The following is a 12,176-nucleotide window of genomic DNA, read 5'->3' as shown; positions in this document are numbered from 1 at the left end:
TCCAGTTGTTAGTTGCAGAGAAAATATATAGTCACCCACCCATGAGAGAGACTGAGAATGAGAGAAACACAATACACAAATAGTAATAGCAAAAAAAAAAGGGCAGCAAAACAAGATTAACTAGAAATAACAGCGGTTATAATCTCAGTTGTGTGCCTCCGCCAATAAACTTTGTTTTATCATTGCAAGGACAATCTTTATTTACTGAACATATATAATTAATGTGATTATTAGATCAACTTAAAGGATTTTGGTGTCTGCAAAAGTAAGTGACAGCACTTCCACTTTCTTTTTGTAGAATGACCCAAGATCGTTTTCTCAGCTACAGTGGTAAGCAAAACATTATGATGTCACAGTGAAGTTGACCTTTGAACTTTTGGATATAAACTGTCATCACTTCACATCACATCATTTTTATCCTATTAATCATCATTTTATCCCATAATTAGCGTATGAATTCTTGAGTTATGGCCAAAAACGTCTTTTGTGAGGTCAGAGTGACCTTTGACCACCAAATTCTAATCAGTTCATCCTTGAGTCCAAGTGGACGTTTGTGCCAAATTTGAAGAAATTCCCTCAAGGTGTTCCTGAGAGATCACGTTCATGAGAATGGGACGGACAACCCGAAAACACAAAGCCTCTGCCCAGGCTGTCACCGGCATAGAGGCATAAAAACAAGAGAAACAACTTAAAAGCAAGTCTACACTGTGTATGGGGTTCTAATCAAAATCCCAATCAACTTTTCTTTTCAGTCTAGACTGAGGAACAGCCAGAAGACGAGCTCTTCCCGAGGATCTTGGGCTGGGTTCTTGTTCATATAGCTTTAAAGATGATCAGTAAAGTGACAGTTAGTGTAAGGAAGCAAGGATTACACCTTTGAGACAGGATGATCACAGCCTAACTGATATTCATGCACATTCGGCACAGTTGATGCCCATGTATGAATTTCCTTCCCAAGGGCTTAATGAGCTAATATTGAATTGAAAAACTCTGAAAAAAAGATTCATACTCCGATACTCCGATGAAGTGAAGGTAAAACTAGATAGATAAATTCCATCGAAACAAAAAGAAAAGCCAGAATGTGGTGCAACAATGTGCATTAAGACCACAAGGAAACCAATTTGAAAGTAGCAGTTAAAACACATGATGAAAGCAGATGTGACTGCAGGTGTGTGAAGAAACAGTTTGGTGTACATCACATGTTTATTTCTTTTGTAACAAAGGATATGACGCAATGACAAAAACAAATAGCATAAAAGATGTATAAGAAGAGACCAAACCGTATCAACAAAAATAAATCCACTCCAGACACCAACTGTAAGATAGTATGTACTGTATACAAAGAACAAGGGCTAGTGATAAAGAAAAAAAAAAAGACTCCCAGTGGAACACATTTTATATCGCTCCACTTCCCTGTGGATGTGGTTCACTGGCATTATAAAATGTATGGCTCTGGGTTAACCAGTTTTTTTTTAAGCTAGTTCTTGCTAGTTACAAACATTTTCTAAAGCAGGCTGAGTGATGAGATGCATCCAAACCAGTGACTCCAAATATTTCCCCAAATATCACAACGCCCCAAAATGTTGAAAGGAATGAAACTGGAAGCCACGTTTTTACAAGTATAATATCAACATTGTGATCAAATAATCAAAGAATGAACAGGGAGATACAAAGATGTCGGTGTGCAAATGTAAAGATACACACCAACTCACTTCTGTTTCTCGAACCACTGAAGTGTTCTTTCTTTCATTCAGACAGTGGCGATAATGAGGTTGAGTATCAAAGAAAATAGTTTGCTGTTCGAAGAGTAGAGCGGAACAAAATCAGTATTAATTTCGATCATGGCTTCTGGGAGCTGGGCTATATTTATGAAGCTCTATGAATGCAAATTTCCACTGCAATTACCTGACAGCCTGGATGCAAATTAAGGCATCGTCTGAGACCGGGTCTGACTGATAGTCTGGATGGATACAGATGCAACAAACCGAGATGCTGAGCCCACCTGAAATAAAACCCGACCTAAAACAAGAGTTCAGTAACATCCAGAATTAGACAAGTCTAGAACTGCTGTTCACAGTCCAGTCTAGACCGGATCGGTCCAGTCTGGGTCGGCTCTGTTTATGAGCGGTTGGATCCGGAGGCGCCGTCTTCGTCATCAGGTGGACAGGCGATAAAATCAGCTAACATGGAGGCCATCGCTTCATCATCCAGCTGAGTCAGGAGAGACAGAGACATAGAGGACATTGGTAAAAAAAACAAAAAAAAAAAACACAAAGAAAACATTTTTCCATCGTACTGTATATGGAAATGTCCAAGAATTAGGGAATTTTGGGAAGAAGTTGGATTAGTAGTGTCAATCCAAATAGCTGTGGAACCAAAGTTTTTTGTTCTTGGCATCTATCTGGAGGAACATAATATAAAACATAGAGAACAAATCTTTGTGCCTTTGACAAGCCAAAAGATCTATAGCATTAACATGGAAAAGTACCGGCAGACCAAGTGGGCAGTGGCTTAAGGAAAAGTCTCTGTGTTTAGCTTTGGAAAACATGACATACTCACTCAAAGACAAACAAGAAAGGTTTCAAAGTATCTGGGGCCCATTTATAAATTATATTAGGGACAAGGATTTATCTCATATGTTGGACGAGTCTGAGGAAGGATAATTACAGCCTCTGTAACAGAGGTCATTTAAGCAACTGTTTTAGATCTAGTGCAATATAAGTGATGAATATTTAGGTATTGTAAGTGCTTCTATTATAATGTACCCTTTGTGGGTTTTTTTTATTTTATTTTTTATAATTATTGTCATTACTATTATTATTTTACAATTTTACTATATTACTTACTATTTATTATTTTATTATTATTATTTTATTATGTAATGGGAGTTAATTTAATGTATTTATTTTTATCATTTTAATATTGTTTGTTCATTAATATGTATGTATCCATGTATATATCATGTATATGTTTATATTTTTATAATATTGGATATTTGTAAGTATGCATACATAATGGTTTTTTTGTTGTTGTTTTTTTTTACTTTTATAAAATGTTGAAAACTCAATAAACAAAAAAAACAAAACACGCTCTGTGATGTAAGAGAAGAGAAGCCTGAGGAGCTGATGAAGTGAAATTCTCTTATCAGAGACCTGGGTGATAAACTCTCCAGCCTTGTTTACATATCTAGAAACATTTGAATTTTGACACACGCCCACAAATGTTAACAGTCATGGCTTGTAGAGGACAGATTGGATATGATGTAGGAAAACCAGAGTGTTTATGTCTTTGGCCTCGACTTAGATGAGCGAGTGTTATTTGTTCATGGCTGATTCTGAAGGAAAATGGACACAAACGGTGCGTTTCATTAGTCGTTTCCCCCCCAGCCCTCCTTCACTTCCCCTCCTTCACTTCCCCTCCTTCACTTCCCCTCTGACTTCTCCTCCTTCACTTCCCCTCCTTCACTTCCCCTCTGACTTCCCCTCCTTCACTTCCCCTCCGACTTCCCCTCCTTCACTTCCCCTCTGACTTCCCCTCCTTCACTTCCCCTCTGACTTCCCCTCTGAACTTCCCCTCTCACTTCCCCTCCCACTTCCCCTCCTTCACTTCCCCTCTGACTTCCCCTCCTTCACTTCCCCTCCCACTTCCCCTCCCACTTCCCCTCCCACTTCCCCTCCTTCACTTCCCCTCTGACTTCCCCTCTGACTTCCCCTCCTTCACTTCCCCTCCTTCACTTCCCCTCCGACTTCCCCTCTGACTTCCCCTCCTTCACTTCCCCTCCGACTTCCCCTCTGACTTCCCCTCCTTCACTTCCCCTCCGACTTCCCCTCTGACTTCCCCTCCTTCACTTCCCCTCCGACTTCCCCTCTGACTTCCCCTCCTTCACTTCCCCTCCGACTTCCCCTCTGACTTCCCCTCCTTCACTTCCCCTCTGACTTCCCCTCCGACTTCCCCTCTGACTTCCCCTCCTTCACTTCCCCTCCGACTTCCCCTCCCACTTCCCCTCTGACTTCCCCTCCGACTTCCCCTCTGACTTCCCCTCCTTCACTTCCCCTCTGACTTCCCCTCCTTCACTTCCCCTCTGACTTCCCCTCCTTCACTTCCCCTCCCACTTCCCCTCCCACTTCCCCTCCCACTTCCCCTCTGACTTCTCCTCCTCCATCTTAAGTGTCGTTCCATCACTCTGATAACTCAAGTGAACTTCCTGAGCTCGACCCTTCGAGGGCCGGGGGAGCGAGTCAACAACGCTGTAGACCTCACAAGCGCATATTTCCCAGGATGCATTGTGATCGTCCGTCAATTCCGGAACAGGTGACGAACAGGTGATAAATATAAACGCAAGTAAACAAACAAAATTTAGAGGATTTAGACATATTTTTGAAATGAACTCATCTGCAATATTTCATTACTCATTGTTCTTTGTAATTTCTATTATTTATTCTTATTATTAATTATTAGGCCTGCTTAAGGGCAAATGTGTTCCATTTCAAATATTCTGCTCCCCCTCGGACCCCGCCCCCCTGCTCTGACCCCGCCCCCCCTGCTCTGACCCCGCCCCCCCTGCTCTGACCCCGCCCCCCCTGCTCTGACCCCGCCCCCCCTGCTCTGGTGCTACGTATTACCAAGTGCCGAGGGGAAGTGAAGGAGGAGCCGGTTAAATGACCAATGAAACGGAGAGATGCACTTACCTTTTTCTTCTCAGTGCCTTGCCCCGCCTCTTCCTCCTTCGGCTCCTCCTCTCTCTTCCTCTTCACTCCTTTTCCATCTTCTCCATCCCCCTCTCCTCCTCCCTCTGCCTCCGGCTGTTCTGCTTCTCTTTCTTCGCCTTCCCTCTTCTCTCCATCCGTCTCCTCTCCCTCTCCCTCTTTTTCACTTTGGGCCGCTGAGGTTTCTGGATCCGTGTGTGGCGAGTCGCCGTCCCGCTTGGCCGCCAGCTGTTCCTCTTGCTGATTGGACGGCTGGCTGTCACTCACGCTGGCTTCCTGTGCGGGTTCAGTCACCTGCTCCTGTTGAGGTGTGACAACTTTAAGTCAGAGCCCAGTTCCACTTAAATAACCTTATAACAATACCATCTTCACCATGAACACAGAGCAGTATAGTATAATTTCAGTTTTTCAGTGCCGTATATGTCAATGTAACAGCAGCTAAAAAATCTTGTTTTCAGTCTTATGGTCTTACTCTAATTGTAGTTCTTATTTACAAAATTCCAATAATAAATAATTACAACTTTTTTACTTTGGGGTGCAGTTATAACCTTAAGGCAGGTTGATTAAGGTGATTTGAATAAAAACGCACAGACAAATTCTTTATTCTCATTGTCTGACTCAGGGGCCCCTGGTTTAAACCCAGTGACAGGGTCACACTTTACAATAAGGGTCACTAAGTTAACGGTTAGTTAATAGGGATGGGTCATGATTTTCAAATAGTCATTAAATTATAAAAAAAATTGAATAGTTTATGCAACTATCGTCTTGTCTTAAAAAGTATATTTTCATAGCTTGTGAGTAGTAAATAGCTATGGCTTGATTAGTCCTGAACCGATCCTTCTCTTCATTTTAACGTTGAAACGAGGAGCGATAAAACGGGGAGATCTACGAAGAATGGCCGAATAGTTCCCAGTGAATATCAAATAGTATTTTTACTTGAAATGCCCGTCCCCATTAGTTAATGCTTAATAAGCATTAACTAACCCTTAATTAACAGTTAACTAATGTGTAATTTACTAATGGTGTTCATGTTAACTAAGGTATTAATTTATACATTTTTTAATAGTTTATAAAGATGACCAATAAATAATGTATAAATTAATACCTTAGTTAACATGAACACCATTAGTAAATGATTACCAGACACATTGGTTAACTGTTAATTAAGGGTTAGTTAATGCTTATTAAGCATTAACTAACCCTTAACTTAGTGACCCTTATTGTAAAGTGTTACCAGTGACAGCAAATGAAAAGCAAGATGACAGATGATCCACTTTTAGGAACTAAAAGAATGTTTTCAGGATTTTCCTCTGTCACTTTTTCCCCACTTTGCTCATTGCTGTTTTCCAAATATGGTTCATGTCACTTTCTCATCTGAACCTCCTGCCTGTAAATCTATTCCTGTCAGAACAGGCTTAAGTTGACTATATTTTGACCGACCTGTTGATTCTGATTGGCTGGATGTTCCTCTGAGGAGGCGGTCAGCTCCGCCTCATTGGCTTCCTGCTCCCATGGCCTCCCCTCCTCCTGCGGCGCTCCCTCTCCTCTTCCTCCTCCTCCTCCTCCTCCTCCTCCTCCTCCCTCCTCCTCCATCTCCTCCCTCTCCTCCAGCGCTCCTCCGGTGACACACAGGATCTGCGGCATGGTGGGGTCGTCCATCCTCTCGCTCTCGTCCTCCTCCCCCTCCCTCGCCTCCTCCAGCACCCCGATGCTCTCCACCTCCTGCACCTTCATCCTCTCCTCCACGAACAGAGATCTGTTTGCTTGGATCTCCTCTATCCCTCCTTCCGCTTCGCCCTCCACACTGAATCCAGCCATCCCTCCTTCGTCCACCGTTCCCCGGAGCACCTTCCCCTCCTCTATCCCCACCCCTCCCCTCCTGTCCTCCGCTCCCTCTAGTGGAGGAATATCCCCGTCCTCCTCCTCCTCCTCGTCCAGCTCTTCCCCCTCTTCCTCGTCATAATCCTCATACTCGTCGTAAAACTCTTCTTCGGGGAAGTCGCTCCCTTCCTCCTCCTCTTCCTCCTCCTCCATCCCCTCCTCCTCTTCCTCCTCCTCACCCAGCTCATCGTCGTCCTCCATGTCCTCCTCCTCCTCCTCTTCGTCGTCCGAGCTGTTGATATTGATGACGGCGGAGTCTTCGTTGCTGGCGGGCTGCGGCTGGTGCTGGTGGAGGTGTCTCCCCTGCTGGTTCAGCTGGTTCTGCAGCTGGTGCATCTGCAGAGGCAGACCCATGGGCCCGGTCTGGCCCGGGGCGGAGGGCTGCATCAGCATCTGCTGGAGTTGGGGTCCGCCCGGCAGCGACTCCCCCAAACCACTCGGTGTAGCTGTGAGAGCGGTGGAGTTCAGAGGTGGAACGAGGGAGACCAGAGAGGCGCCGGAAGGAGGGAAGGAGTTGATGGGGGTTGTCGTGGACGTGGTGAGGAGGGAGGAGGAGGAGGGGAGGTCGTTGGGGAGCGAGACCCCGTCGATCGTCGTCGTAACCGTCGCGGCGGAAACCCCGGTGACCCCGGACTCCGCTCCCGGTAACGGGACGCTAGCGCCGCCTGGCGTAACGGAGGCCAGGTTCTGCGTTGCGGAGTTTGTCACGGCCGCTTCGTCCTGCTGGCTCTCCAGGCTCAGCATCCCGGGGGGAACGATGACCACGCTGTCGTCAGAGTCGCTGGCCAGCGAGATCTCCACGTCCTCCGTCTCCTCCTTGTCGTAGCGGACGAACACGGGCCTCTGCCCCTCCGGAGGGCCGAGCCCGGCCGGGTCCGGCTGGTGGTGGGCGTGGGGGGACAGGAGCATCTCTCCCGGGGCGGGGGCCTGGCCGGGCAGCCCCGCGGGAACCAGGGAGAGGTGGTTCTCCAGAGAGCCGAGCAGGGCGGCGGGCCCCAGGCCGAGGGAGTGCCGGGCGGGGAAGGGGGGGCCGGGGGAGGGGCCCCCCAGGAGGGTGGGCAGAGTGAGTCCGGAGGAGGGGCCCTGGGAGGGGGGGAGGACCGGGGCGGTAGGGGTGGGTTTGAGGGTGAGAGGGGGTAAGGGCAGGGAGATGGAGGGGGTGCGGGGATGGAGGAGGGAGTTGCAGACGGTCAAAGCCTCAGTGCAGAATGAAGAGACCTGGGGGGGGGGGGGGGGGGGGGGGCACAGAAACTGACAGTTAACTAGCTGTTCAATTTTTTACAAACACGATTTCCAGAACCACTGAGAGCTTTATCTTGCTTCTCTTACACATTAACAAACATACAGATAGACATTTATACAGAATCAGAGAAACAAGAATACACTGTGTACTTGCAATAGAATTTGAAATCAAGATTTAAAGTAGAAAGCAGTACTAAGTTAGGAAGAAATTATTAGTAATAATTAATGTACAACTATTGTAGGTTCAAGTGTATGTGTGTGTACATGAGGCATTAGTTCAATGGCAAACTGAGGTTAAAGACAGGGGCCCAGACTCTACTGAAGCTATGCATTTGGTTTTTAAGAGGCTGCCAGTTTTTCCAGTGAAATTTGGTCCATTAATCGGTTTGTCCATTGAGCAATGTCTGGTTTTCCAATTCAAGGGGATTTTTTTCTTGGCAATAGTTAAGGCAATTAAGATATATTGTATTGGTATGGTTTGGGGTACTGAGTATGGAGGACAGTATCTCTGAGTCTGGGGGATGGTGGAATGCTGCTGTCTAGGAATGAAGATTTGGAATGTGTCATGTCTTTCCAAAACTGTTTTAACTGGTTATTCTTTTCCATTATTGTTTTTCCCACAACGCAGCCAAGGTAAGGAGCCAAACTCAGGTCAGGCAGGCAGATGGCCTCTAGAGGGCGTCTTTGGCTGCGAGATGAGACAGACAGACAGACAGAGGCACAAAGTCTGAATAGTCTGTATAGAAACGGATCTAAATCGATCTCTAATGCACATCTCATCATGTCTGTCATGTGGAGAAGCACAGACAGCAGACCAGCAGCACTGAACTCAATCCAACAGAGTCTCCGGAAAACAAAAACAAACTAAAGTGAAATTTAACATTCCACAATTTTCTCCAAACTCGCCTGTGTTAGTAACAGGATTTTACACTGTAACACTTCGTCTTCTGCTGCTCTACAAACTTTAACGGTTTTGTTTTTGTTTTGTTGTACTGCCTGTTTGTGAAGCATTTTGTGACTGCTGTTTTTGTTCCTGATGCTCTGCTCTATATCTCTGCTCTGTGCTTTTTGCTTTATTTCACTGTTTTTTTTTTAGCCCTGCTTACTATGCACTTTAAGTCACTTTATTTACTGTCACTGCACAATCTTTTTTTGCATTGTGGAATTATTTATTTTTATTATCTACTGCATGAACAATCTCCATATGTACAGGACCTTGTAGTTTAAAGTAGTTTAAAGTTTTTAGTATCTTATGTTTATGTACAGTTCAGTTACTTCATACAGGTCAATCTTTATAGTGTGTATTGTTACATTTTTATTGTGTGATTTGAATTGTGTGCTGTATTTAAGCTACTGGCTGCCTAAATTTCCTCCGGGATTAATAAAAGTATCTATCTATCTATCTATCTATCTATCTATCTATCTATCTATCTATCTATCTATCTATCTATCTATCTATCTATCTATCTATCTATCTATCATCTAAAGTGCCATATAAATAAAGTTGTTCATAGTGTTGTTTGTCATTGTGGAAATACCCTCACTACACCAAGCCGTTACTTGCAGAATGGGTTTACAGGGTTTTTCATTTGGGAAAGATTTGAAAGATGTTCCCATCATAGACACAAATCATCAGCATTGGGACAGTGAGCTTTTTGGACTTTTTCCTGTTGCCGATACAGAGCTGACAGTCAAATGCAGCTTCTGAATTGAAATTTGCCTCCATGGATGAACCTGGGCTTTGGGCTGGCAATATCAAATCATCTGCTTTGCATATCTTTTTATATCCAAAGCTAGTGCCGTCATACTTCTGCTGAGACAATATCAGTTAACTTCTGCTGAACTCTAAATGATATTTAAGGAAGGCACATAATGATGACACTCAAAAAGTGACATCTCTTCACAAACATATCAGGTTTATATACCACCAAAAAACAACCAATAATTGTGGTCTCTCGTGTGGCCTGGTCATAAGCAACTGACCTCCACCTTTCCCCAAGTTTGAACATTAGCTTACAGATTACAGTTTTCATGTTGGGACTGTTAATTTCTCCCATGCAATTAATGTTTTGCTTGGTGTTGCCTTTCTATCTTCTGCCTTCATGGGTTTCCAGTTAAGGGCGTTTTCCAGATTCAACCAATAAGTAATTTCCATAGTTTTCATTCAATAACCTTTTTGCTTCCCTATAGCCCTTTGTGTTGATGGAGGATTTCGAGCATTATGCATTGCGCATAGGGCTGAACGATTTAGAAAAAATATCTAATTACAATTATTTTGACTGATATTGCAATTGCGATATGATTTGCGATATTAGAGGGAATGATCATTTTTACATCATTAACCTCATTTTCATTGAAAAACGTATTAAAATGATTATGGTGTGATTTTTGCGGGGATCTGTACCAAACAAAGATGTTTTCTTAAGTCTGTAGAATATGATGTGTAGGCCAGGACATCTCTGCAGCACCACAATATTTACTTTAAAATGCTATTTTGACACATTTCACCTTTAACAAATATTGCGCCTCCTGTGATTTGAAAATTGCAGTAGGTCATATTGTGATTTCAATAAAAATTTTGATTAATTGTTCAGCCCTAATTGCCCATGAAGTGCATTTTCAGACAGCGCACCGACTTTTTAACTGCGAGCAACCCAGTAATTCTGTTTTCCAAGACCTATTTTCTTGGACCACTGCACAACTTCTCCTTAAGGGAGGAGCTGCCGAGGCATGGCTTGTTAATTAGTGTAGCTTTTGCAATATTTTGATGTGCTAGGCTTGGAGAAATGTATTCAAATTATAATTAATTAACACCACAGGAGGTAAGTAGTTGGCCCAAAGTGGCCGGTCCACATCAGACAGGCTGGTCACAGTCTGTCCTCTGCTTGTTGCAACAGTGTCCCTCTTGTTGACTATAACAGTTTTTTTGGCAAATGTATTCAGGTCGAAATGTTTTTGTTTTTATTTCTGCCACTGTTGATACAACAGAGCTGAATGCAGCTCACACCACAGCTCACTTCATTAATCCACCACTGGGGGTTCCAGAAAGTCCTTGTTAGTGTCCCATAACCTCAGTTACGATCATGAAAATTGCATCATAAAAATTCTTCCTCCTGCTTTCTTTGTCTGAGTTATATTCAGCACAGGGGGGATACATCAAAGACATTTCCTGCAGCATTCATGGCATTCATGGTTTAGAGAGTGTGGTGTTTATCAAGGCAGATTACTTACAGGTGTACATACACATGTTTGATAATACCAATTTTTCTGTACGCATCAACATTCTACATTTTATTCATAAGAGAGACTTGAGACGTGTACTTTTATCTGTATCTCCATTTTATTGCCTTCTTGTGTTTTGGCACACACTTTTATTTAAAGTTCCATCTGTTTTTAACAGTATCTCTGTTTGTTTCTTTATTTTTAGTTGTATCTGTTTATCTCTTATATTACCTTTTATTCCTATTTTATTTTTTAAATTTTCAGCACACTTTTATGTAAAGTTCGATCTGGTTTTAATTGTATCTCTGTTTGTGTGTTTTTAGTTGTACCTGTTTACCTCATATATTACCTTTTATTCATATTTTCTATTATATATATATATTTTTTATTTTTCTATCATTCATTGTAGTAGTTTCACGTCACTGCTTTTGGGTTTTATTGTATGTAAAGCACTTTGTAAACATTGTTTTTAGAAAAGTGCTATACAAATAAAGTTATTATTATTATTTTCAATATATCACAAAGTTATATGTACAGACTCGTAACATGTCCCATCTTATTTTCAATACATCACGGACCAGGGGGAATATGCCAGTCTTTGCATTGCACTGAGTGTTAGTGCAGTTTCACACATCTCTGATTAAAAAGTTTGGGGCAAATTGTAGAATTTTAAGTTACAGTTTCCTTTTCACAGCAGGAGGCTCTGTGGGACTGAGTGCAAAGCTACAGGTTTACTGCTCTTTCTCACACAAGCAGATGGGGAAGGAAGGCCTGAGCGTGCGGAGAGTTTGCAAACAAGATTAGCGAGATTAGTCTCTGGTGTAACGTGATGAGCAGCGTTAAGAGATCGCTTTAGATCAGTGGTTCTCAACGTGGGGTGCGGGGACCACCAGGGGTCCTTGAGGGAAGTTACAGGGGGTCCCCAGCAAATTGATGAATTGTTAAACTTCACTATTATTTCATTTACAAGAAGTTAACACCATTAGAGAATGTAGAAGAATGACTGTTTTGATCATAGTTTCTCTGTTATCTCTCTACCTACAATACAGTCATGGGATTCTGGACAAAATCATATATATCTAACAATAAAGATTTTCTCAGATTTGGGTTTGAGAGACAAAATCT

General features: G+C 43.1%; 1 protein-coding gene across 1 annotated transcript in view; it reads right to left on the bottom strand.

Moving 5' to 3' along the window:
• Window positions 1-1,193: 1,193 nt before the first annotated feature.
• pelp1 (proline, glutamate and leucine rich protein 1) overlaps window positions 1,194-12,176 on the bottom strand; it is a 30,933-nt gene continuing 19,950 nt past the window's right edge. The window contains exons 17-19 of the mRNA XM_071547287.1: window positions 6,147-7,805; window positions 4,689-5,006; window positions 1,194-2,211 (exon numbers count right to left, since the gene is read on the bottom strand). Coding sequence (XP_071403388.1) covers window positions 2,119-2,211; window positions 4,689-5,006; window positions 6,147-7,805 — 2,070 coding nt within the window. The 3' untranslated portion in view covers window positions 1,194-2,118. The remainder of the gene's footprint in view (window positions 2,212-4,688; window positions 5,007-6,146; window positions 7,806-12,176) is intronic.

This window comes from Centroberyx affinis, unplaced genomic scaffold, assembly GCF_046629955.1.
Source record: "Centroberyx affinis isolate AG114_WGS23_722 - 3 ecotype Tasmania unplaced genomic scaffold, CSIRO-AGI_Caff_v1 ptg005778l_1, whole genome shotgun sequence".
Lineage (NCBI taxonomy): Eukaryota > Metazoa > Chordata > Actinopteri > Beryciformes > Berycidae > Centroberyx > Centroberyx affinis.
The sequence above is the reverse complement of the archived record's forward strand: the minus strand, read 5'-3'. Positions and strand labels throughout refer to the sequence as shown.